This window comes from Choristoneura fumiferana, chromosome 27 (assembly GCF_025370935.1).
Source record: "Choristoneura fumiferana chromosome 27, NRCan_CFum_1, whole genome shotgun sequence".
NCBI lineage: Eukaryota > Metazoa > Arthropoda > Insecta > Lepidoptera > Tortricidae > Choristoneura > Choristoneura fumiferana.
In genome coordinates, this window is record NC_133498.1 from 1,064,550 (window position 1) to 1,091,708 (window position 27,159).

Below are 27,159 nucleotides of genomic sequence, written 5' to 3' on the forward strand. Positions count from 1 at the left end.
GTTTTAAAACCTTGTGTGTTTATTACTAACTTGTTTTGGTACAGTCCAACGCGTTGCAAGTGAGGTAGATTGTATACGGACAAAGTCGCGGCGTTTGCCACTGCTTCATGAAAAGCTGGAACAAAGAAAGCGACAATGAATCCTCAAAACATAATTTTAAATACAGGCTTTCTAACCACACCAAGGAAATTGCATACCTTTTTATAAATGAAACTAGTTTTTACATAATTTATTGAATCAGGCGTTACTTTGCGGAGGTCCATATCAATGAACTAAAAGAATTTCCTTGCTCACCCGCGACCTTACGATAGCTAAGCTTATGCAAAATATGCGTGTTCATGCAGTTCCTCCACCTCCACACTGTAAGAACACACACAAATCACACAAACCCATCTATCACCACCACCACCATACTGACGCGTTTCGAACTCAACCAGAGCTCATCTTCAGAGTAACACAACCGTACACCATGCTACCAGTTAGACTAACAAACCACAACCACCGTTTTAATTTGTCACTGTAACTCCCCAAGTAACTAGTTTGTAACTAGTTTTTACCATCAACAGTGACAATGGTCTATACCCAGCGGATGAGATTTGGAGATTTTATTCCGATCCCGTGGGAATATCGGGATAAAAAGTAGCTTATGTGTTATTCCAGCAGGGCTACTACGAAACTCGACATTCGAAGTTCGTGTCGTGCGGTCCCTCTGACACTTACACTCTTAGACTATTTAATACGAGAGCGAGAGGGACGGTACAATACGAACTTCGAGTTTCGAGTTTCGTAGTAACCCTGCAGATATACAGCTATCTTCATATCAAATTTCATTCATATTGTCCAAAGCAGGCAAAGAATTACTTAAGTAAGATCCACAGTCCACACTATCCATACTAATATTATAAATGCGAAAGTGTGTGTGTTTGTGTGTTTGTCCGTCTTTCAAGTCGAAACGGAGCGACGGATCGACGTGATATTTGGCATAGAGATAGTTTATAGGCCAGAGAGTGACATAGGCTACTTTTTATCCCGGAAAAACGCACAGTTCCCGAGGGAACAGCGCGCGATAACCGAATTCCACGCGGGCGAAGCCGCGGGCAAAAGCTAGTACATAATAAATATATTATGTACTTTAACAGATAGATAGATACATAAGGCTGCGTTTTCACTAGAGATGTGCAATGTGCAGTGATGTGTTGGAATGTATATTTCTCATGTAACCAATTGTAACGCTCCATTTACCTATCCTCGCTCCGCCGCGCTGTTTCCACTAGAGCTGCGCTGAGCCAGGATAGGTAAATGAAGCGTTTCTATTGGTACATGACAAAGATATATATATATATATAGGTTTTGTTGACGAAGCCTGTTGCGGATATTGTTTTGTTTTTTTAATTAATTGTCACTTGTTTGTATATTGTTCCCAAGACTTAACAAAGATATTCCTATATCGAAAATACAAACTGAAATATAGATGCACAGAAAAACCAGAAAAATAAGACCAGCGCTGGGAATCGAACCCAGGTCCTCGGCATTCCGTGCCGTGTGCTATACCGCTACACCACCGCTGGACAACGATACAGACACGAATTTCTCCTATGCACCTCATATCTCAGCTTGCATTGTTTCTTATTTAGCTACTTAAGCAGCGACACTAGCGACATCTATGCCGTAGCCCTCATCGAGAAACTTTTCGGCACTCCATCGGAACTAACCGCTCACCCGGACCAGAGATATCGTTACTAAGCAATCAAATTAAGATTGTTTTTTTGGAATCTCACACACGCACGGAATGCCGAGGACCTGGGTTCGATTCCCAGCGCTGGTCTTATTTTTCTGGTTTTTCTGTGCATCTATATTTCAGTTTGTATTTTCGATATAGGTTTTACGGGATGACCGTAAAAGTAACAAAAAATTTGGAATTGAAATAAAAAATACAAAAAGATTCCAAAAAAACAATCTTAAAGATATTCCTCGCAACAAATAAAAAAAAATGCTTAATTGCAGACCAGGATCCATAGTTGTTGGTAATAATACATAAATTCTAATTTAACAATTAAATCAAACGCAACGCAACGCATCTCCTCTAGTGGAAATGCAGCCTAAAGATCCAAGACACAAAAACAAACGTCACAAGACCCTCACCCGGGTTCGCTCCATCCCGGAACAGCTGCGGCTGGTCGGCGTATTGCAGGTAGTACTGGATGTGAGCCATCTCATGGTGCGTGGAGATCAAGTCTTGCATTGTCACCTCCGTGCATTGCTTGATGCTGGAAGAAAAGGAGATGAACCGATTAAGAGAATTTGGGATATTGCTGTCTTTATCGCTCGTGACATAAGCGCTCGCAGCCGTCCCCCCCATGCCTTCCGCGACGACGTCCGTAATTTATATCGAGATAGCTGTAGGCTTTTCAAGATTTGGGCGGTTGAATTTTGGGTTTCGTTGTCCTCATATTATACGAAAAGTATAGCACAGAAATCAATGATATTTTACAATCAAGATATTCATTATATTTTCTATGCCTGTGGTTTTTTAGATTTTTGTAAAAATGATTTATTAGTCTGAACGCTTTACGCTCATTCCGTAAAACCTAAATTGTAAATACAAAATGTACAACTAAATGTACAATTTGTATTTTCAATTTAGGTTTTACGGGATGACCGTAAAAGTAAAAATTTGGAATTGAAATAAAAAATACAAAAAGATTCCAAAAAAACAATCTTTTTATTGAGTATGTGTATGATGATGAGTATGGGTAAGGATATGAGAATGAATATAAGTATGAGAATGAGTTCAAGTATGAGTATGAATCTAATAAATACGACCAGACGACCAGATGGCCTAGTGGTTAGAGAACCTGACTACGAAGCTTGAGGTCCCGGGTTCGATTCCCGTGTCGGGGTAGATATTTGTATGAAAAATACGAACGTTTGTTGTCGGGTCTTGGGTGTTTAATATTTATTTAAGTATGTATCTGTATCTATATAATTATATTTATCCGTTGCTTAGTACCCATAACACAAGCTTTGCTAAGCTTACTTTGGGACTAGGTCAATTGGTGTGAATTGTCCCGTGATATTTATTATTTAATTATTATTATTATTTATAAATATAAGTAGTAGTTTTTTTACCGATAGTCGATCCTGTTGCAGAAGTCCCATGCGCTAGCAGTGCATTGCACGCTGCGTTGCGCCGGCCGCACCAGCATGGACCCGCGCCAGAACTCTGGAGGCACCGGCTTCAGACCCATGGAGGTGTAGAACTCTTCGGCCATTTGGAACATCCTGTGAATATGAGTGAAGAAGATGAAGAAGAATAAAGTAGCTGACGTGATATAAAGGTTAAAAGGCGGGCTTTTTACTTGGGTGAAGTAATTTATAAAATAAATACATAATTAAAGCCTTTTTTATATACCTCTAAGTACCTTTACAGAGCGATGTTGTTAGTGTTGTGTGCTACCCTACATTTGATAGTTGTAATGATGATGAAAACGCGGGTAGTTGTGTGCCGGTGTCAGTTTCGTCGGGTAGTCGCGCGAGCAGAGCGGCGGCGTGTTGCAGCAGCCGCTGAGCCGAAGACGAAGGGCTACGGATTAGCCCGAAACATGTCGAGCTAAACTCGATTTAAGACGTGAGTTATCCGGGTCATTATATTTAATACCTATAAGTATGTAGGGTTTTATGTATATGTAACTTTCGCGTTGCGCTTTAACGTGATCGGAATACTGGTAAAAAAAACACCTGCACTAATTTTTTAAGCAATCTCACTATTCATAGAAATTGCAGTAATATTTTGACATTTCAAACTCAAAACATTTATTTGCGTTGATATAAAATACAAGGAGTGAATCTATAATTATACTGAAAACATTAAGACAACAAGAGCCTGTTTAAATAAAGTTAGTTTATTGCATTCTTCTTTTCAAAGATCTCAATTATTTCAAAATATATTTGCATGTTTTGCTAAGTCAGTATTTATACTTAATTTCTAACTCTACACTCGTAATTTGTGTCCTTTAATACGCTTCGCTGTTTTTAGAAGAAAATAAAACTTACAGAAAAACTGCCGGTACCTATCTATCGTATCAGATATTTATGCACGATTTGTTGTGTCAGTTATTGGCAAGGAGCGGAATTCTGATAGCAAAAGTCAAATGTCACGAGGGATTGACCATTGTGTTTTATCGACTATCCCAGTTATCGATTTTTCGCATGTTACTGACTTTTAACATTATTCAGTAACATTAACCCTCTTTGATAAGCCACTAGCATCTCTTAATTAAAATAAATTACGTCACGTCACATTTGACATTTGATCTCGCTTGAGTTTTCATAAATATTGTTTTATTAGGTTCCCGTGTTAACCAAAATGGTTATTCGTAAAAGAAAAACGATTGACAAATGGATAAAGTGGACCTTCTCTTAGTTTTAAACTGTTCTCTTACTTCCTTAGTTTGAATGGTGACAATGTAGAAAAACAATGACAATGCTTTGTTACTACAGACAAGATGAAGAAAATAAAACAAATTAGTACAGATATATTGATTTCGATTCTGTTATTTTGAATGAGGTTAGTCTATCGTCAGTTACACTGTTTAACATTTCCGTTTCGGTTTTATATTTAAATTGTAACAAACACACGACTTTTTTTTTTGGTAGCCTATAGTGTCACACTGCAGGATAAAGGCCTCCCCCATTACAGGTCTAATTGCATTACCTAAAACATATCGTGCTAACGACAATTAAACATCGACAGTCGATAAAACACAATGGTCAATCCCTCTTGACATTTGATTTTTGCTATGAAAATTCCGCTCCTTGGTTATTGGTGCTAGATGGTGCTAGTGACTATGCTGGATGGGCCTTTAACAGGAGCAAATAAAAAATACCTAGGTAGATCAAGAGTAAATAAACAAGAGTTTTGTGATATTTCAGCATTACTAGGGCTCAGTTTGTCACCTTTCGAGGACAGAACCCTAATAGAGTTAAGGTAGGTAGGTAGCAGGAATGTTACGGAGATCCGATTCCGTTTCAGTTAAGTCAGAACTTCCGTTTGATATTAAACATCCGTTTTGGTTCCGGTTCTGTTACTTTTGAAACAAAAGTTGTCGCATGTCAATGCTTACCGCGGCGAATGCGCTGTTTGTACTGATACTATTATTTCAAAAAGGGCACGTGAAATGAAACAACTTGTCACTTGATGTTCTATAATATTAAAAAAAAATAGTGCCGCTACTTAAAGGATCTACGTCGACCAAACGTAAGCGCGATTCAGAAAATGCGTTGGTGGGTACAGCGCCATCTAGCGACAATTTGTGTAAACTTTACCGTACAGTACAGATGCAAACATGCCGCCCACCAAGAACTACAGTTCTTTACACTATTTACAAGAAAAACGGAATAGGTTATAACTTAATTAAACCTGCTATAAGCCTTTGAAATAGGCTCTTTAAGACAAGTTTTAATGACTACTTATACAAATTGAATGAATAACAAGAAATAAAATTGGTTAATTAGCTAAGGGTAAGATACAAATTCGTGAGGTAGGTCTTTTTATGAGATTGTTCTTACATTTCAGTGTAACAACGCGCGTTACGTTGTCCAAACCTGGATGCGTTTTGACCACCTTGCCCATAAGCCATCTGGCGGGGGGTAAATCGGGTTCTTTTACCAGTACCACATCTCCTACTTTAGGTTCTGGTATTTTTTGAGTCCATTTGTGTTGTTGTAGGAATTGGGTTAGATAGTCTTGGGACCAGCGACGCCAGAAGTCTTGTAACATGCGCTGACATAATTGCCACCTGCGTAACGGTGATATTGGCACATGCTCATAGCAACGGTCTGGTGCTACTATTAGTGGCTCTCCTACCAGAAAATGACCCGGAGTCAAGGGCAACGGTTCTCCATTGTCGTTGGTATGCCACATAGGGCGAGAATTGAGACAAGCCTCAATTTGGGTTAGGACTGTATCCATCTCTTCATAAGTGAGCGTGGAGGTCCCGATTACACGCTTGAGATGAAATTTACACGACTTAATCCCTGCTTCCCACAGTCCACCGAAATTTGGTGCGTGCGGAGGGATGAAGTGCCACTGTGTACCGTTAATAGCCATCCAATCGGCGACTTCAGGGACCAAGCTTGATTTTTCAACGTCAAAGAGATGCTGGAGTTCCTTTGCTGCGCCCACAAAATTACTACCGTTATCGCTGTACAGGTCGCTGCAATGACCACGCCTACCAATGAAGCGTTTAAAGGCAGCTAAGAATCCTGCCGTTGACAAATCGCTGACTGGTTCTATGTGTACAGCTCTGGTTGCCATACACACAAACAGGCAGATGTATCCTTTGTAAGCCTTATTTCCTCTGCCCTTAGAAAGCCGCATATTGATGGGCCCTGCGTAGTCTACCCCACTATGTAGAAACGACTTAGTCTGATTTACCCTGGGTGCTGGTAACTGACCCATCAATTGGTTTCGGATGTTGGCTGCGTGTCGAACGCAAGGAATACATTTTTTGACATGAGCTTTGGCCAGGTTCTTCAGTCCTGGTATGCAAAACTTAGCTTTGATGTAGTTAACCATAAGAGGCGCTCCCCCATGAAGAGTTTTGCAGTGAGCATCTCTCACCACCAGTTGGGTCAACCAACATGATTTTGGCAACAAAATAGGATGTTTTTGATCGTAATCTATGTTAGCCAATTGGAGCCGCCCACCCACGCGGATTATTCCTTCTTCGTCGATTTGTGGAGTGAATGAGGTAAGTTTACTTTTTCTTTTCAATTTACCTCTTTTAATATCATTTATTTCTTCTCCGTATGCTTCTATCTGGCTCCTTTTTACCATAATTGCTAAAGCTTCCTCTAGCTCTGTTTTCAACAGGTATGTATGGTTTTTTCTTTTATTTTTCAGGAATCGCCGGCAGTACGCGACGACCCTCAACAACTTGGTAAGTGAAGAATATTTTGACCACATCGATTCTCCTTCGTCATCATTCCCGGCTGCTGTAGTTCCCAGGTGAGTTTTTATGTTTCTTTCCTCTAGTTTAGTGATTAGTGATTTTGGATTAGGATAGGTAACGACAGTCTTTTTCAGCCAGGTCGGACCATGCAGCCAAAGTTCGAAGTTGTTCAGTTCGGCTGCCCCCACACCTCTAGATGCACAATCTGCTGGATTGTGATCTGACTTTACGTGCGCCCACTGACTTCGACTAGTAGCGGTCAGAATCTCTGAACATCGATTACCAATAAAAGTTTTCCACCTGCTGGGGTGGCTGCTCAGCCACGCTAGCACCACTTCCGAGTCTGTCCAAGCATGTATATGCGATTTTTGGACGCCTAGTACATCCGACACGTCAACTAGAAGTTTTGACAGCAATACAGCTCCGCACAATTCCAGCCGAGGAATTGAAACCTGCTTTATAGGTGCAACTCTTGTCTTAGCTGTCACCAAACTGACATGGACTCTCCCTTCAGCGTCAATAACGCGTAAATATACTACGGCTGCATATGCAGCGTTTGACGCGTCGCTGAAGCCGTGCAGCTCAACTAAGGTTGCATTGCTCCTGTGGTTCGTCCAACGATGAAGTCTGAATTCGGTAAGTTTTGATAACTCTTCCCTGTAGGTCAACCATTCGTCTAGCAGGGGAGACGGTAACTCCTCGTCCCAGTCTATGCCCGATAACCACAGCCTTTGTATGAGTATTTTTGCTTGAACTATACTGGGTGCTATCCATCCTAGTGGGTCATAGAGCTTCGCGATATCAGAAGTAACCTTTCTTTTAGTTACAGGTGCCGTTGGAGGAGGTAACCGAACTGCATAAGTAAATTCGTCGCGGTCTCGGTCCCAGGTGAGTCCTAATATTTTGTTGACTGCTTCTTGCTTCATTTCTATTTTCTTATGCTCATCCCTCCCTGAATTATTTTCTTTTATGCCTTCCAACATAGCTTTACTGTTGCTTGACCATTTTTGTAATTCGAAGCCTCCTTTGCTTAGTAATGCTTTCATCTGGTAATATACTTCTATCGCTTCTGTCTCTGACTGACATCCTGACATCAGGTCATCCATGTAAAAGTCCTGACGTACTCGCGACGCTGCGAGAGGGAAGTCTTTCCCTTCGTCGACAGCGACCTGGATGAGACTTTTTACTGCTAGGTATGGAGCCGACGATGTACCAAAGGTGACTCGGTTTAATTTGTATTCTTGTATGTTTTCATTAGGGCTATCCCTCCACAGGACACGCTGAAACTTAGTGTCCCTTTCGTCTATTATCACTTGCCGATACATCTTGACGATGTCAGCTATGAAGCAGACTGGATGCATCCGCCACCGCATTATTATGTGTCGCAGGTCTGCTTGTAATGTAGGTCCCACTAAAAGGTCATCGTTTAAAGATATCCCGTTTGTACCTCTACACGACGCATCGAATACTATACGTACTTTAGTGGTATCTTTATCATCACGCACTACGGCATGGTGAGGTAAGTATAGCCCTCTTTCTTCGGATTCTTTTTCTGATAGTTGTTCCATGTGTTCTAGTTCCCGATATTCATGGAATACTCTTGTATATTCTGTTTTCAGACGCTGATCTCTTTGGAGTTTCCTTTCCAGAGAATGAAATCTTCTCAATGCTATTTCCCTGGAATCACCATCTAAACAGAGTGGCTCTTCATCCCTTAACGGTAGCCTCACCACGTAGCGTCCGTTCTTGTCCCGTGTAGTGGTGGCGTGATATATCTCTTCGCACCTTTGTTCCTCAGGTGACAGTATCTTTGGATTGTTACTAGGTTCTGATTCTAGTTCCCAAAAGGACCTCAGTAACTGGTCTACCTGCGTGTGCATGCTAACTAGAGTGCATGAAATATTTGGTTGCGAACCCACTTGGCCACTGAGAATCCAGCCCAGTGTTGTATTCTGCGCTACTGGAGATCCCTGTGGTGGACATCTAATTAAACCCGTGTCAATGATCTGAGCGTAGACTTCAGCTCCCAGCAGCATGTCTATTTTGTTGGGAGTGTAATACTCCGGATCTGCGAGATTTATTCCTTGCAACTCCGGCCAGGATGCAATAGACACATTTACTGCTGGTAAGTATGTAGTTAGTTTGTCAAGAACATAAGCTGTTACCTTAATGATGACTCTCGAATCAAAACGAGAGGTGATTGTGACTTGGACTGTTGATTTCGATACGACGTTCTGCTTGCCTCCCAACCCAGATATGAGACCCTTGGCTGCAGTTCTTTTCAACCCAAGCAACTGAACTGCAGCTGAGGTGATGAATGAGGCTTGTGACCCTTGGTCGATTAATGCCCTTAGCAGATGTCGTTCGTCCCTTTCCCGTGACCTAGCTTCCACGACAGCCGTAGCTAGCAACACCTGCTGTGTGACTTTATTTACAAAGTGAGTTGCGACGCTAGCACTCGGTGTGGAATCGTCCATTGAATTAGTGACATGTTGTGTATGAACTGGATGTTCCCCGCTATCCCCACCATTGGTTGGTGGCAATTCACCCTTTTGATGCAACAAAGAATGATGCCTCCTGTTGCAGATTTGGCAATTTCGTGAATTTTTGCAGTGTCTAGCAGAGTGGTTGCTACCTAGGCAGTTGAAACATAAACCATTTGTTTGGACAAAGTTACGCTTTACATCAACATCTAAACTAGTAAAATCCTTACAATGTATTATCCTGTGCTCGCCTTTACAATAGGTACATGATACATTTGTGATATGCAGATTGTTAACTCTTGGCACTGGAGTGCCTTTGACCTGACTAATATTTCCCTTGTAATTGCTGTTACCACTCGCATACTTAGGTTTATTAATATAGGCTGATTTGGGTTCCAGAAATTCCAAAGAATGATATCGCGTTTGTAAAAAATCTTTAAATTGACTAATCGTTGGCAATTGCTCGGATTGAGAACTTTCACTAACTTTACATTCCCACTGCCGACGACTTTCTGAGTCTAATTTTTGACTGACAATGTAAATGATAATAATATCCCAAGATGTAGTGTCAACCCCAAGACTTAACAAAGCATCCAAAGTTTCACTAGTACAGTCTAATAAGTTTTTGATGTCAGTGGCGGACTCTGTAAAAAGCGTTTTTTGTGCAAAGAATCTCTTTAATATATTATTTCCCAAATATTGCTTGTTATTATAACGGCTTTTTAAGAGGGTCCAACACTGTTCGTAACTGTCATTGGTTAATGGCTTGTGGCGCAATAACTGTTCTGCTTCTCCGGTAAGATTTGCCTTCAGGTAATGAAGCTTCTGCACATTGTCTATCTCCTTATTGTTATGGATGAGTGAAACAAAAAGCTCCCGGAAACTCATCCACTCCGTGTACTTTCCAGAGAAGGTTGGTATTGTGATTCGCGGAAGTTTGACCTGATTTGATTTCAACCCTGATGAAGCTGAATTTGAAACAATGGGATTTATGAAGCTAGGCACTGATGTCAAATTGTTTAACTTTTCTTTGAGCTCGCATTTGTATTCCATGTACAACTCTCCCGTTGAATCGTACGTGTCCTCTGACATGTATTTCGTTTTTTGCAAAGAGTTGGCATCATATGACTTCAATATCTCCTGATGGTCGATAGTAAATTGCTGCCATAACCGTTCTAGATCTTCCAGTCTGGTCTCCAGATATGAAGTCGTTAAGCGATCTTTAGGGCTCTTTTTAAAATTAGCATACGCTTTGGAAATACGAGACTTGTGATCCTTTTGTAGATTCAAATGTTCCTCCATTGTGTTTGGACTTTAACAAATTTCTTAAAAGTTTCAAATATTTTCTAAGTCCCAGTTCAAACTTCAAAATTTTACAAGTGTTTGACAACCGCTAGTCAGTTGGACATATGGTACTATTCAATGGAAAAAATCAATTGTGTAAACAAATGTGGTGACTGACATTGACACTTGACTGACGACTGGCTGACTGACTGACTGACGTTGGCTCTAGTGATGTGAAAGCTCTTTAAGATACTTCAATCAGCAGTAAATAATTATTTTGAATTTACTCATATTTCATTATTTAATGTTTTCCCTAAGTTTAATTTTTAAAAATGGCGAATCACGTATTCTCTTAGTCCTGTTCAAGAGTCATTCACAATGTTTCCATGTCCCTTTTAACTTAAAATGTTTAATAGCATTTTCACAAAGTTTTAGAATTAGGTATATCATAAAATATATATACCTAACGTTTTTTCCATACAAACTTACACTCCCCTTTATACCCCTTTAAGGGTAGAATTTTTAAAATGGTGAAACATGTATATCCACTTATATTTTTTGACGTATATTTTCCCCAAGGTTTATGATGGAGTATTTTAGAATTGAACGGGTCAGTTAAAATATTTATTGCTGCTTAAGTAGCGTAGTAGAAAAAGCCAACCTGAGATATGTGTGCATAGAAGAAATTTGTATCTTAACTCCTGTCCAACGGTGGTGTAGGGGTTATAGTACGCAGTACGGATTGCTGAAGACCTAGGTTCGATTCCCAGCGCTGGTCTCTTTTTCTGGTTTTTCTGTGCATCCATGTCTCAGTTTGTATTTTCGATATAATTTAGAAGAGGCATTTTTAAATTTACATAAGACAGGGAAATGAGAGTAGACACACGGAAGTGATTCAAAATGATTTTTTGGTCCAACAATGGACTCCACAGTAAATATGATACTAGTAAATAGAAATCTACATAATTTCTACTATAATACTCTTTTATCGTCCAACTAGTGTTTACCCACGGCTTCGCACACGTAAATCATTAGGTCCAGCAGCTGAAATACCGGGATTTTTAAAAATTGCCGTGGGAATTCCCGAAAATTAAATCGTTGTTTTCATTGACATTACATTAAAAACAATCATGGTAAAATTTCATGACTCTAAGCCCAGCGGTTATTAGTTCGAAATTTTATCCCTATCTCGTGGGAATATCGAAATAAAAAGTAGGCTATGTTTTATTCCAGATGTCAAACTATCTACGTACCAATTTTCATGACAAAGCTGAGCGGTTGTTATTTCAAGATTTTATCCCTATCCCATGGGAATATCGGGATAAAAAGTATCCTATGTTGTAATCCAGGTTATCTAACTTTTCGCCAAATTTCATCAAAATCCGTCCAGCCGTTTCAGCGTGAAGAAGTAACAAACATATTCACTCACTCACTCACAAACTTTCACATTTATAATATTAGTAGGATTAGTAGGATAGTAGGATAGGATTAGAAAACTTTAAAAACCTTCATTAAATAGTGTAACTTAACACAAATAATTAATATCTACGAATAAATTAATTTGCAGAGCCAGCCATAATTATCGGTAGGTAAGGTTGGTTCAGTCAAATAATTAATTTTGTTGGTACAGCACTAAATTTCCAGAGACTAGACCGACCATAGACCAACTTCGGTGAGGAAAAAATTATCATGTCAATTTGACAAATATAACGGATTTTCGTCTTCCAATTAATTCTATAAAATAAACATATTTACACGATTATTTAATGATAAAATGATTGTTAAAAACAGTGGTGAGCTCATTGAGATGTGAATATGATCGGGATTGGCGTTCAAATGTAAGTAACTACGGAGTAATCGTGAAAAAATGCTTTGTTTACACAATTGATTTTTTCCATTGAATAGTACTTTAGGTTCCCCGTAGGTTCACTTTTTCTCGATTATTCTAAGTCCTAAACTGATCACAAATTTTCTAAGTCCGAAATTGACAGTTCTATTTTGACAGTGACAGTTCAAAATTCTAAATGACACTTCACAGATAAAGTATAAAGTACTCACAGTTTTTAATCTTCTTACACTTGTGACATTGCACTTGAACCTTGGTTTCAAACTTCCCGCCAATCCGCTCGCCTATGACGTCACTTCCAGGTCACGGCGCTGCTGTTTCCTTCCACTGCTCCAATTCGATGCTCTTCTTGGAAGGCCGCACCCTCGACAACGATCCGTTGCCACTTGGTGTCGGGAAATACTAAACACAACTAAGGCCCACAGTACACCCGGTTCGTAAAGGACCAATGTTTGTACTGATACTATTATTTCAAAAAGGGCACGTGAAATGAAACAACTTGTCACTTGATGTTCTATAATAATAAAAAAATAGTGCCGCTACTTAAAGGATCTACGTCGACCAAACGTAAGCGCGATTCAGAAAATGCGTTGGTGGGTACAGCGCCATCTAGCGACAATTTGTGTAAACTTTACCGTACAGTACAGATGCAAACATGCGCTACTACGAAACACGAAACTCGAGGTTCGTGTCGTACCGTCCCTCTCGCTATCGTATTATAGTTATTTATGTGGCTGGTGCATAATGAGAGGCATTAAATACGAGTGTGGTTTTAATAAGATCACACGAGTGTTTTTAATGTCTAATTATGTATAGCCGCATACATAACTTTATCTACATGCATATCATAAGTTTTCTATAATATGTTCAGATATGGCCTGTATTTTGACTTTGACTTTGACTTTGACTGACTTTGACTTTGACTTTGACTTTGAATAATAATTATTATCTACATGCATGTCATAAGTTTTCTACAATATGTACAGATATGCATTGTTAAAAAAAAGTATTACCGATACTTTAATGTAAACATTAAGATGCACTGTACTTTAATGTGAACATTAAGATGCACCCGCAGATACCAGGTTTCTTAATAAAGGCCATTTGATAGTCGTTTCTGAACATATAATAGGGAAGTTATGATATGCATGTAGATAAAATAGTATAAGTGTCAGAGGGACCGCACGACACAAACTTCGAGTTTCGGGTTTCGTAGTAGCCCTGCTGGACATGCGCGGCGTACATCAAAAACAAACAGAAGGCTAACTAATAATGTAATGTTTCTGACACTCGCTATCACAATCTAATGACAGTTTTCGTATGCGAAAACTGTCATTTGATAAAGTGTGTGGTGTGTTCGTAGAGGCAAATGGACACCATGGTCTCAGTTGCTCGCGCTGCGCGGGTAGGTTCTCGAGGCACTGGGCGATTAATGACATAGTGCGTCGTGCTTTGGTCTCTGTAAATTTGCCGTGTATATTAGAGCCGCAGGGTTTGTGCCTTACTGATGGGAAAAGGCCCCCTGGCCCCCTGGGTGAGGGGGCGTAGCTTGTTATGGGACGCGACTTGTGTGAGCACCTTTGCAGCCTCGCATCTTGGTAGTACAGCGGGGGTCGCGGGTGCTGCTGCGGAGAGTGCAGCGAGGCTTAAGCATGGCAAGTATTCAGAGCTCAAGAACAATTACGACTTTGTACCTATAGCAGTCGAGACTGCTGGGCCGTGGTGTGTCGAAGCAAAGCGTTTCATTAGGGATCTGGGGCGGCGTATGAGGGACAGGGGCGGCGACCCGCGGTCCGGTTCTTATCTGGTGCAGCGTATATCTTTAGCGATTCAGCGGGGCAATGCGGCAAGTATTTATGGTACGTTTGGGTCTGGATTGCATCGGTCCGGGGATTGCTTTGGGGTTTAGGTTAAGTTAGGTTAGACTAATGACGAAGCATGTTGCGGATCTACAATTTGTTTTGTTGACGAAGCCTGTTGCGGATATTGTTTTGTTTTTTTAATTAATTGTCACTTGTTTGTATATTGTTCCCAAGACTTAACAGAGATCATTTGATTGTGATCGCGAGTGTCAGAAACGTTACGAAATAGACCCTCAGGTTTAGTAGACCCACAGCATCTCGTCCACCTATCACTCAGGCTGCAATTCTGGTTCCGGTTCCGATTCCGTTTCTGGTTCCGATAAACTAAATTGAAAACATCTGGTTCCACTTTCGGTTCCGATAAAACTACATCCGTTACATCCCTGGTAGGTAGGTAGGTACGGTAGGTAATCCAAAAAGTCCAAATGCTGCTCGTCCTGACCTGAGTGGAGTAAATCCCTGTCGTAACATTTCCGCCGTGACGTCAACGTTGGGTGACTGGGGGAAAGGCATCACTAAGTCCATTATGGACTTCCAGTTCTGCGCCCACATGTTGCCTGGAAGAAATTACGTTAGTATAGCTAGAAAGTGAAAGCAATAAAACTAGGTAAGGGACAAGTTAAAAATATAATCCTCATTTCTCGATTTTGTGTACCATCAGCCAAATATGTGGTCTACCACCCTAAAGTTGATAATCGTCTGCATGTCATAAAACAATAATGCCAATAGAAGTGTCTGTCAACTTGAAAGTTCGACTTTAGCGACATATCAATTTGATAGGAACTTGTTTAAAAATTGATAGACCACTTATTTGGCTGATAGTACCTAGTGTATGTATTATTGCTTATGTGTTATTCCACATTCAGCTATCTACATACCAAATTTCATCTAAATCTGTCTAGCCGTTTTAGCGTGACAAAGTAACAAACATACAGACACACACATACCTACTAACTTTCGCATTCATAATATTAAGTAAGATTGCAGGAAGAGTTCGGTTGTGATAGCAGTTTGAGCGAGTGAACCCGCGGGAAAGGGAAGTACTTATTGACCAAGTAAATGAGCTGGTATCGGTCCGTCCGATCTGACGGTAGTTTCGCCGTAGCGCTGCACGAGGCGCCGGCGCACGTAAGTGAACAACTGCTTGTACAGTGGCGCCACCTGTTGACACATTACAAATACTTTAAAGTCTCTAACCTTATAGTTTTATGGCTATTGATTTTATTTATTTACTTCCACATATACTAAAATAATGCATATGCATATTATATACTTTATATGTAGGTACTTGTATAACTAATAGGTTTCTGTTAAAATTAAATTTTTATATGAAGTTTTTTTGCTGACTGTACTTTTTATTGACTGTACTTGCATTGTTATCCAACTTACATAATGTATGCCAAATTTAACTTATATTATGTGTATGTTAAAAAAAACTTATAAGCCGAATAAGTAACAAATGAGATGGTAGTGCAACCAATACACTGTAGAAAATCCTGGTCACATCACCATAAAAACAACTATGATTGACCTGGTTATATATTTCCTCCACACTTGCGCGAAAAGACGAGTCCTCGTAAGCTTCCCTCATCTGATGGCCAGCGTCTCGGTATCCTGCAAAAATGATTATCTTCAATTCAACTATTAAGTTAAATTATCTTCAGTCCAATTGTTAACAGCTGGCGGCAAAGGTGGAAGCGAAATCATTATTCATTGTCATTGCCGCAACATGCTGAGTGAGGCCCATTATACTGTTTGATGTTCTTTCAAATTGTTTTTCGCAACATATTTTAGCCTGTGTAGGTAATAAGTGTAGGTAAGTAAATTTCTCTCTCCCCATTCTCTCTCTAATATCTCTTACTTATATCTCTCACTGTCTCGAAAGTTACCATAGAATTCCATAGAAGTCTTTATTCCCGTTGCCGATTTTTTTAGGTAATCGGACATTTGCAAAATAATGCTTGAGGAAAAATCTGACAGTGTAAAAATCTGACACTTTACTAATATGATTTACCTGTGGCGGTGGCGGCATCGTTGGCTAGTGTGACGTATCTCATGAACCGGTTCTTGAGTTTGGGCCCGGTTTTGTCCCGGAAGCTTCGCCACACGTACAACAGCTCGCTCTCTATCCGGGAATGCGCAAGTATCCGGGATATTTCCGGGTCTAGCTGCATGTCACAGTAGGCAGGGGTTTCTTCGTAGAGTTGGGTGTAACTTGAGGTCATTGGGTCCTGTTAAAAAGCATCAGGTACCTTTATTTGCATAGTGTTGCTGAGAATTGAAATAGTTTTGTAGGCATGTCATTTTCAGAAATTTTGTCGCGTAATTGTAGTAGAATAGAGAGAGTTAGCCCTTTTAATATTTATTATTATCCGCAGGACGCTCACTGTTAGAAATATCTTCCCCATCTTTCAATATTCATCATCATATCAGGATAGGACATCCAATGTTTGATATAAGCCTCCCCTATAGACCTTCAGTTGGATGCGGCCTGCATCCACCGTAAACCAGTGGCTTTAGCCAGGCCATCTGTGTATTTCGTTGTGGTGGCTGGTTGGTGGGTTGGTTGGTGGTAGGTTGGTGTCGTTGGTGATCACCAGGACGATCGTCCTATACTGCGCTTTTCGATCCGCGGTATCCATTCCACCTAACAGCCATCTATTCTCCAAGCTATATGGCCTGCCCATTGCCACTTCAACGAGCTAATTTGTTTGGCTATGTTGGTGACCCTCGTTCTGCTAAGCTACGTATATTACGAGCTCTCACCTTGTTGCTGCTTACCTGGTATCCTGTGCTTGGGTATTGAATCCTGGGCACGTGAGAGTCGTAGGGCTTCTGCCCGAACGGGCAGATTTTAGCAGAGTTGTAGATCTCTTTCATCTCCGAAATCAGCTGTTGGATCTAGAACAGAAGACGTCAAAACAAATAAAGACACCTCTTCCTTTTTATTTTTCAACTATGGGAGACAAGTGATTTCATCTGCTTCTGAAGTTGTTGAACATGGAAAGAAAGAAAGAAAGAAAGAAAGAAAGAAAGAAAACATTTATTCGTGACATTACATGACGTGAAGTGACATGGATAAGAATAATAATAATAAAAATAAAAACAGAAATAGAATTCGCGCTGTCATCGTTCATCCACCATTACATCTCATATTTCGTTTTCTAGAATTTTTACCGTACAACGGCAAAACCTACTAGACACTGGCAATATTGTCCTCCAATGGACAGCGCCCTATTTTCCAAAAAAAAAACAGCAACAATAATAAAAATAAAATAAAAATTGTTACGTATGCATGTCACGAAATGGTCCCAAATCAGCAATCTGCCGGTCCGCTGGTCTTCCTTTGGGACCACATGGGTTCATGGGTTGATTTTTCCTAGTTAACAGGTGAAATTACACTTTAAAAATCCGGGTTTTTCGGTGAAGGAAAACAGAGGGAAATTGCTAATCTACTACTATGAAGTTTTGGTTCGTTAGTTTAACATCTCGTAAGAGCTCTGGTTGAGTTCGAAAATCGTCACTGTAGTGTGGTGGTGGTGATAGTTGGGTCTGTGTGATTTGTGTGTGTGTTTTACAGTATGGAGGTAGAGGAACTGCATGAACACAAATTTCTTGCATAAACGTAGCTATCTAAGGTCGCGGGTGAGCAAAGTAATTGTTTAGTTCATTGATATGGACCTGATATGAATCCAAGTGGTGTCGGGTCACAATAACACCTCTCCATTTCTTCCGTGGATGTCGTAAGTTTCGACAAAGGATATAGGTTATGATTTACCGTAGGCGACAGGCCAGTAAACTGTCACTATTGTACCGTTTTTCTCATAACTTTAAAGCTAAAATTGCTTAAAGTGGCTCCGAAGCGGTAACGTTTCGTGTGCTTTGCCTATCTCATTTGGGAATACAGGCGTGATGTTTGTGTGTGTATGGACCTCCGCAAAGTAACGCCTGATTCAATATTCTATGAAGTTATTTAATGGTCTTTGTGTGCGATTTCTAATCCGGGCTGAGCTCTCTTAGAAATAACAGTCCAAGTCCTCTTGTTCTGAGAGGTTGCCTGCACTTAGTGGACGTATATAATTGGCCGAGATGATACTGAAGAGTGATAATTTTCTCTTTATAAGTACAGTTCCTGGAAAGACTCATTGACAAGCAGAATGCTTCAACTCTGTTACCTCAGCAAATTTATCATCAGGCAGCGCCGCCCTGCTGTTCTGCACAATCTTCTGCAGCTGCCTCCTGCCCTCCGCATCAGGCAGCCTCGAGGAGTCGTAGGCTGCAGCCTTCCTCCAAGATAGCCTCTCGAACTTGGAGCTAATGGCCAGTTCCTCCAGCATCCGACGACGGTTCGACTCCGTTATGTTGGTGACGAACTTCCACTGGGATATTGTTACTCTGAAATTTGATGGTGAGGGTTTGAAGAAACAAAAAAACAAGAAAAATAAAGAGGAGGGGCATTTTACGAAATGGTCCGAAAATCATCTTTCGAACGGCGCTGATCTTCAAAGTCAAAGTCAAAGTCAAAATATCTTTATTCAATTTAGGCCATAACAAGCACTTATGAATGTCAAAAAAATCTACCACCGGTTCGGAAAAAAACCTCTGTTGAGAAGAATCCGGCAAGAAACTCAACGAGGTATATTTTTTTGAACAGATTTACAATATTCGCTATTTGAAGGGATCGCTAATGCGGATCGGAATTATTTGCAAATATCCCTGTCCATGATATAATCATTAACTTTATAATACGCCTTAGATATTATCTTCTTGACAATAGATCTGAATTTTGCATCCTTTTCATTGGTAATATTTTTTGGAATTTAATTGTAAAAAATTATTTGTTTCCTGAGTTACAAATATTTTTAAGATATATAATCCAAATCCATCCACAAGTACTGAATCTTTACTATTTGTTGTGTACAATAAAGAGTATTTGTATCTTAATTACATGACATAATGTGCTGCCGTTTTCATTTTTAATTTTTCAAACAAAAAGTAATAAATTATTTGCTAAAGTAAGTGCATTGTCACTCGCAATTAAAAGTGTGGGCGTTTTAATTAAATGTGATTGTAGACGATCCATTATCGATTACTGAGGGAGTAGGATTGGTCCTGCTCACGTCTCTGGAATCACCTGTAGTTAACGGGAATCAAAAATAACACATAGTGTATAAGTACAGAGTACAGGACTTTTGTTACCTCATCATCATCATCATCATGTCAGCCGAAAGACGTCCACTGCTGGACATAGGCCTCCCCCAAGGCTCTCCACTCAGACCGGTCTTGTGCTTTTCGCATCCACCGCGATCCCGCGATCTTAACCAGGTCGTCGCTCCATCTTTTGTTACCTACTCGCTTATAGTATCCATACCTGTAACACATCCCAGAAGCCTCTCGGTCGTATTCGCGAAGAAACTGAGAAGCTTCGGCTGCATTGGTATTTGAGCCCTGAAAAAGAAAACGAGAATGAAAAGAGAAAAAATGTTTTTTTTCTACAGGTACAGGCCCTATGGCTCTTTCTTCGGTCAATGTGTTGGCATTGCCATACAGCGAGGAGACGCAGCCAGCCTTATGGATAACCTGCACAATAGTAACGATCTGGGTGATGTTTGTAAATAAAGGTAGCTTAGAATAAGTTTTTTTTTTTATTCAACTGGATGGCAAACGAGCATGTGGGTGTCCTGATGGTAAGAGATCACCACCGCCCAGTTAGTTTAGTTATATATTTTTTTGTTATTGTAATGTGTATTTTTTGTTATTTATTGTATGTTAATAAATAACTTGTTGTTTCCCGTTTCTTGGACGAGGCTTGTGTTTATTTTGCTCAGTTTAGAATATGAACTAAAGTTAAAAAAAGAAGTCTGAAAAAATTAGCTTTCTGACTTTTGCGTTTAGGTAATTTAACGGGTTTCCCTATAAAATTAATTAATAATTTACACAAATATACTGTATAACCAGAACATTTAAAAAAAAACAGAAATGTACGGAACCCAGCACGTGAGTCTGACTCGCGCTTGGCCGGTTTTTCTTTTGGTGTCATCTCATGATCTTGAACGACAGGAAACGAATTAAGAGAACCACACGATTATTATAATTGAGCATGACCTTGGCTGACTTTGTCTCTACGTACTTTATCCTCGCAATGTAAGGCTGCGTTTTAACCCATTCAGTGCTATTGACGCCCATCGGCGTCTTGACGACCCTAATACATTAGCCGCAAACGCCGATGTGCGTCCGATTTACATATTTAATTTTTAGAATGTTCAGCTGTTGCCGTTTTTAGGATAGGATTTTTACTTCGATTTAATCTAGGGTGCCATGAGCGCCGATGGGCGTCTGTCTACAGTAGCGTCGGCATCGCAGCAAATAACGTAATCTGGCAAATTCTGGAAATTCGTCGAATAACTTTACTTCGCAAATTTTTATTTCCCAAATGTTCCACTTGCCAACTGTTTAATTTCCCAACTAGATTATCTCCAAAACAAAAAAACTCAGTGTATTTTCTTATGGTTTTATAGAACACAGTATAGGTTAGGTTTGTTTAATGAAAGTTCCGAAAAAAAACATGGTTTCATAGAAAATCGTGAGTTGGGAAATGAAACAGTTTGGCAAATGAAACATTTGGGAATCGTGAGTTGGGAAAAGGCAGAGAACCAAACGTTGAGTTGGGAAATATTTCGCCTAAATAAAAATATGGGATAATAGTTTCATCATCATCGGCCTATCTTAGTCCACTGCTGCACATAGGCCTCTCCAATTGCACGCCACTGAGCATGAGCACGATCCCCGGCCACTCTCATCCAGTTCTTGCCAGCCACCTTGCGAAGATCATCGCTCCACCTAGTCTTAGGGCGTCCCACGCCACGCTTGCCGAGTCGCGGTCTCCACTCAAGAACTCGTTTACCCCAGCGGTTATCGGCTTCGGCTGATATGGCCGGCCCACTGCCACTTCAGTTTGCTTATCTGGTGAGCTATGTCGATGACTTTAGTTCCCTGTCGGATATCCTCGTTCCGAATTTGATCCTTCAGAGAAACTCCGAGCATAGCCCTCGCCCAAACATTAGTACCTAATAGTAAACCGATCCCAAGACGTTGAGCGAGAAATGCACCAAATTAAATTACATTTAAATAATCAATAAATAAATTAATAATCATTTACTGTATGAAAAAATAAAATTACCACGAGACGTCTTTTTAAAAACATCAGAAAAGTGCCTAACATTACTCATTTGTTACTAATTTTATTTAAATTTTTTTACAAGGCAGTTTGGGTTTTAGCGATATAATACGGTATTTGACAACTCCTGATTTTGCCATATCTTAATATTATTAGGTATGAAAATATAGATATACAGATACCCCCTTATTCATAAAACTTAACAAGCCTAACTAACAAATGCTTTGTCCCTTTCTAACAAATACAAATGTCGAAGTGACAGATAAGGACAAACGAATTTTAGCGGCATTTTAACTAAAATAGGTTTAATTGTCGTTTATGAATAAGGGGGTTAGTGTTTAGCGAAGAGAAAATTTAAATTTTTTTTTTTTTTATTCGATTGGATGGCAAACGAGCAAGTGGGTCTCCTGTTGGTAAGAGATCACCACCGCCCATAAATATCTGCAACACCAGGGGTATTGCCGACGCGTTGCAAACCTAGAGGCCTAAGATGGGATACCTCACGTGCCAGTAATTTCACCGGCTGTCTTACTCTCCACGCCGAAACACAACAGTGCAAGCACTGCTGCTTCACGGCAGGATTAGCGAGCAAGATGGTGGTAGCAATCCGGGCGGACCTTGCACAAGGTCCTACCACCTGCAAAATCGGTTGAAAATTGGATTTATAGAGATTTTTTGAAAAATCTATATCCTTGTCTCTTTCTCAAACGCTTTTCTCTATGCAGCAAGTATGGCGGTACTGGCGTGTGACGTCACATGCCAGTATGTCTTTCTCTGTCTAATCTTGAATTTCAAACCTTTATAACTTTGTTATTTGTAAAGGTAGCTTAAAAATTGTTTTTATATTCGATAACAGGCATTGTGTAGTTTTAATTTATAAAACGTATACAAAATAGTCAAATACCGTATTGTCAGTGGCCGATTCAAAGTAAGAGTGAAAGACGCGAATAAAAATGAAATACTTCACTCTATCTTCCAAACGGTTTGTAGTAAAAAACAGCTTTTCAACACGAAACTGCAATCGAAATGTTCTTGATTGCTCATAATAGTTCATAAATATGTATGATACCTACTATTACGAATGTGTAAGAATTATATTACATCAGCTCATACATATGACTGCAGCTATTAATTAATTGATCATCACAGAGAGAAAGACAGTTATGTATTCGAAGTAATTTGTAGTATACATTTAGGGAAAAAGAGAACTGCCGTTAAGCACCATTTTTTTTCCCAAATATTTCTTTAGGCAAATGTTTCAGTTGCCAAGTATTAATTTTTTTTCGAAACCTAAAATTTTTCTCAGAATATTTTCTTATGGTTTTATAGAGCACAGTAGGTTAGGTTAGGTTAGTTCCGAAAATATGTAATATGGTTTCGGAGAAATTTGAGAATTACGAAATGAAACATTTTCGAAAAATATGTAATTTTCTTATTTACATCGATAAGCCAAAGGCTGCTAAAAGCTTAAAGATCCATCTTACAGGCTAAAAGCAAAAACTCGCTTGTGGGAAATGGCATAAGTTTTTGTAACAAACATCCAAAAACTTATACAGATTATTTCATTTATATAGGCGTTTGTATCTATTTCAGGCGAAATTTGCGTGTTGCCGGTGCACAACGTTATTTGTGGTCAAATAGATACAAAATTGAAATGTAGGTATTGTAAAGTGAATTCTATCATGGACAGGTATGTGTGGAAATAATTCCGATCCGCATTGGCAATCTCTTACTTCAAATAGCGAATCTACTGTGTTAAAAATGTCGTTTTGTTAAATACTTGTCCTTAAATTAGATTGTAAATGTGTTTTAAAAAAAATACCTACACCTCGTAGAGTGTCTTGCCGGATTCTTCTCAACAGAGGTTTTTAATACTACCGATAACCGATGGTAGATTATTTTTGACACTCACAAGTGCTTGTTATAGCCTAAATTGCATAAAAATATTGTGGCTATGAGTGTTTTCTATTCATTGCACGTGCTATCCGCCACAGCGGAGCATGCAAAAACAAGTATCAGATATTTCTGCACGTTTTGTTGTGTCAGATGTCGGCGCTGCTGACGTTACTACGAAATTGAAGTTCGAAGTTCGTATCATAACGTCCCTTTTCCCTCTCTTTTTAGGGTTCCGTAGCCAAAATGGCCAAAACGGAACCCTTATAGTTTCGCCATATCTGTCTGTCTGTCCGTCCGCGGCTTTGCTCAGGGATTATCAATGCTAGAATGCTGTAATTATGCACGGATATATATGTGAACTATGCCGACAAAAAGGGAACAGTAAAAAAATTTTTTAGGTTACCTCCCATAGACGTAAAGTGGGGGTGTTTTTTTTTCTCATCCAACCCAATAGTCGGGGTATCGTTGGATAGGTCTTTTAAAACCATTAGGGGATTGCTAAGATAATTTTTCGATTCAGTGATTTGTTTGTGAAGCTTTAAAGTGCAAATTTTCATTAAAATCGAGCGTCCCCCCCCCCCTTAAAATTTAAACCGGTGGGTGGAAAAATTAAAAAAAAATCAGGATGGTAGTAAGTATATCAAACTTACAAGGAAAACTATAACGGTTAAGTTTTCTTGAGAATTATTAGTAGTTTTAAGAGTAAATAGCAGCCTAAGGTATAAAATATACCTAAACTTGGAAGATTCCGTATAAAATACGAAATCCTTAGAAAAATATTACTTACTTAATTTAAATAATTTCGTAATGGCTATGGAACCCTATTTCGGGCATGTCCGACACGCTCTTGGCCGGTTTTTTGTTTGTATTAGCGTAAATGGAACGGCATGTTACGAATTAAATAAAACAGTTGTATTACCTAGTGTAGTTTCATTAGTGTAGCGTGGTGGTGGTGATAGTTGGGTTTATGTGATTTGTGTCCTCAAAGTATGAAAGGAGGAAGAACTGCATTAACACACATTTCTTGGATAGACGTAGCTATGATAACCTCGCGGGCACAACATACGAAGTTCGAATTTTACACTACATAGTATAGGGCCAGGCGAAGCCGTGGTCGCCAGCTATACCGACCAAATGTCAGTCGTGATGCATACCTAAAACAAGTACATAAAAGCAAGCAATTTGGCAACTCGGCCGAATCCTGCGCCGCGAAGGTTGGAAACAATGTCGTACGACATTTAACGGGCCCGGCAGCGTGACGGGTAAATTTAAAAAACCGGACAAGTGCGAGTCGGACTCGCGCACGAAGGGTTCCGTACGACCAATACAATACCATCCATACAATATTAGACATTAGCAAAAAAACCGGCAAAAAAATCAAGTTTGCTGTATGCGAGGCCCCTTTAATATTTATTTTATTTTAATTTCATTATTTACTTTTAAAGTGATTATACAACTAAATATTTTGTGAATAAGTATTTTAAGCGTCTACCTGTTGCCGTTATTAATATCAAGTAAAAAACAACTGCAAAAAAATCACGTTTGCTGTATGGGAGCCCCCTTAAATACTTATCTTTTTTCTGTTTTTAGTATTTGTTGTTATAGCGGTTATGGTTATACATAATCTGTGAAAATTTCAACTGTCTAACTATCAAGGTTCATGAGATACAGTCTGGTGACAAACGGACGGATAGCGAAGTCTTAGTAATAGGGTCCCGTTTTACCGTTAGGGTACGGAACCCTAAAAAGAACGATTTGGAATTTTTGTAACTTGATCTCAAACAGTTTTTAGGGTTTCATGCCCAAGGGGTCCAAACGGAAATAGTCCAGTATTAAGAGAATCTGACTGTGACGCTTGAGGTCCCGGGTTCGACCCCCGGTTCGGAGGATCATTTTTCCTCCTAGCCTCATAATTCTGGTGAATTTTTTTACGAATTGGCTGTAGATTTTGATGTCGTGGTTTTAATGTAGTTTGGGACTAGGTTAATTGGTGTCAAGTGCCCCATGATATTTATTTATTTATTTCTGTCAGATCACTATAAAACTGTATTAGAATCTTCGGCCATTTTTAGGGTTCCGGAGCCAAAATGGCAAAAACGGAACCCTTATAGTTTCGCCATGTCTGTCTGTATTGTATTGTATTGTAAAACTCTTTATTGTACATAACACACATGAAAATAACATAACACAGGATAATAAGATGTACAAAGGCGAACTTATCCCTTAAAGGGATCTCTTCCAGTTAACCTTTGAACGATGTCTGTCCGTCCGTCCGCGGCTTTGCTCAGGGACTATCAATGCTAAAAAGCTGTAATTTTGCACGAATATATATGTAAACTATGCCGACAAAACGGTACAATAAAAAATTAAAAAAATAAATATTTTATACTACCTCCCATAGACGTAAAGTGGGGGTGAATTTTTTTTCTCATCCAACCTTGTAGTGTGGGGTATCATTGGATAGGTCTTTTAAAACCATTAGGAGTTGCTAAATCGATTTTTGGATTCAGTGATTTGTTTGCAAAATATTCAACTTTAAAATGCAAATTTTCATTAAAATCAAGCGTCCCCCCCTCTAAAATCTAAACCGGTGGGTGGAAAAATTTGGAAAAACTCAGGATGGTAGTAAGTATATCAAACTTACAAGGAAAACTATAACGGTTAAGTTTTCTTGAGAGTTATTAGTAGTTTTAAGAGTAAATAGCAGCCTAAGGTTGGAATACCTAAACTTGGAATATTCCATACAAAATTCGAAATCCTTAGAAAAATATTACTTAATTTTTTCGTAATGGCTACGGAACCCTATTCCAGGCGTGTCCGACACGCTCTTGGCCGGTTTTTTTCTGTACACTAACTTAGTTATAAGAGCTTTCTATTACAGTTACCAATTTTCGATGTAAGTATATTTTGTTGACATTTTGTAATTTAAATAAAAGTCTAAAACTAATATTGAATCTTTGGCGCATATTAATACGGAATCCTTCACTGCGCGCAGCGCGACATACACTTGAGCTGTGTTTAAAATACATCAATAAATTGATAAAAGAACAAATGAGAATAAACAGAGTTAGGTATCATTATTGTCGTTATCTACAGTCGTACTTCATATTTCATATTTTAACTCTAAAAACTTTTTAAATGCGTAAAAAAATACCTAGCGTGTTTGAAAGACGCATTCAACGCACACATGCGTAACATTTTTTTAATCTCAAATAAGATCTTATCAACACTTACCATCCTAAAGTACTCCTGCCCGTACGCATACCATGTGAAGAAAGCAAGAAGAATCACCACTTTTCTAGCCATCTCACAGTGTCAATTTAAAACACTAATTCACTTTCAATTTACTATAATAAACAAATAAAATTACGCTACAAACTTTTCAATTTATTCCTATTTAGTCTATGGTCTGTGATTTTTTAATTTTCGCGCGGCGGGAAATTTTGACAGCTTGATTTTTTAATTGGGTTTTTGGCGACGGCCGTTCTCGGATTCAGGTTAGTTTCCCTAACGGGTTTGGATAGAAAACTGTCTCGTATTATTTCTTGTCGTCGACTGGAGCATATTTCCGTTGCTTTTGTTTTGAGCATGCTTTGCTGAGCACAAGGGAGCGGTGAGGGGCGCCGAAGCGGCGTGGGATATATCTGAAGATATCTAG

General features: G+C 39.4%; 1 protein-coding gene across 1 annotated transcript in view; it reads right to left on the reverse strand.

Annotated features, from left to right (window-relative positions):
- LOC141443391 (angiotensin-converting enzyme-like) overlaps positions 1-27,051 on the reverse strand; it is a 50,037-nt gene extending 22,986 nt beyond the window's left edge. Inside the window, exons 1-11 of the mRNA XM_074108635.1 lie at positions 26,736-27,051; positions 19,800-19,876; positions 18,604-18,823; positions 17,210-17,329; positions 16,443-16,659; positions 15,960-16,042; positions 15,481-15,589; positions 14,871-14,985; positions 3,130-3,282; positions 2,143-2,267; positions 31-115 (exon numbers count right to left, since the gene is read on the reverse strand). Of these exons, the coding sequence (XP_073964736.1) occupies positions 31-115; positions 2,143-2,267; positions 3,130-3,282; positions 14,871-14,985; positions 15,481-15,589; positions 15,960-16,042; positions 16,443-16,659; positions 17,210-17,329; positions 18,604-18,823; positions 19,800-19,876; positions 26,736-26,807 (1,376 nt within the window). The 5' untranslated portion in view covers positions 26,808-27,051. The remainder of the gene's footprint in view (positions 1-30; positions 116-2,142; positions 2,268-3,129; positions 3,283-14,870; positions 14,986-15,480; positions 15,590-15,959; positions 16,043-16,442; positions 16,660-17,209; positions 17,330-18,603; positions 18,824-19,799; positions 19,877-26,735) is intronic.
- Between the last annotated feature and the right edge of the window lie 108 nt (positions 27,052-27,159).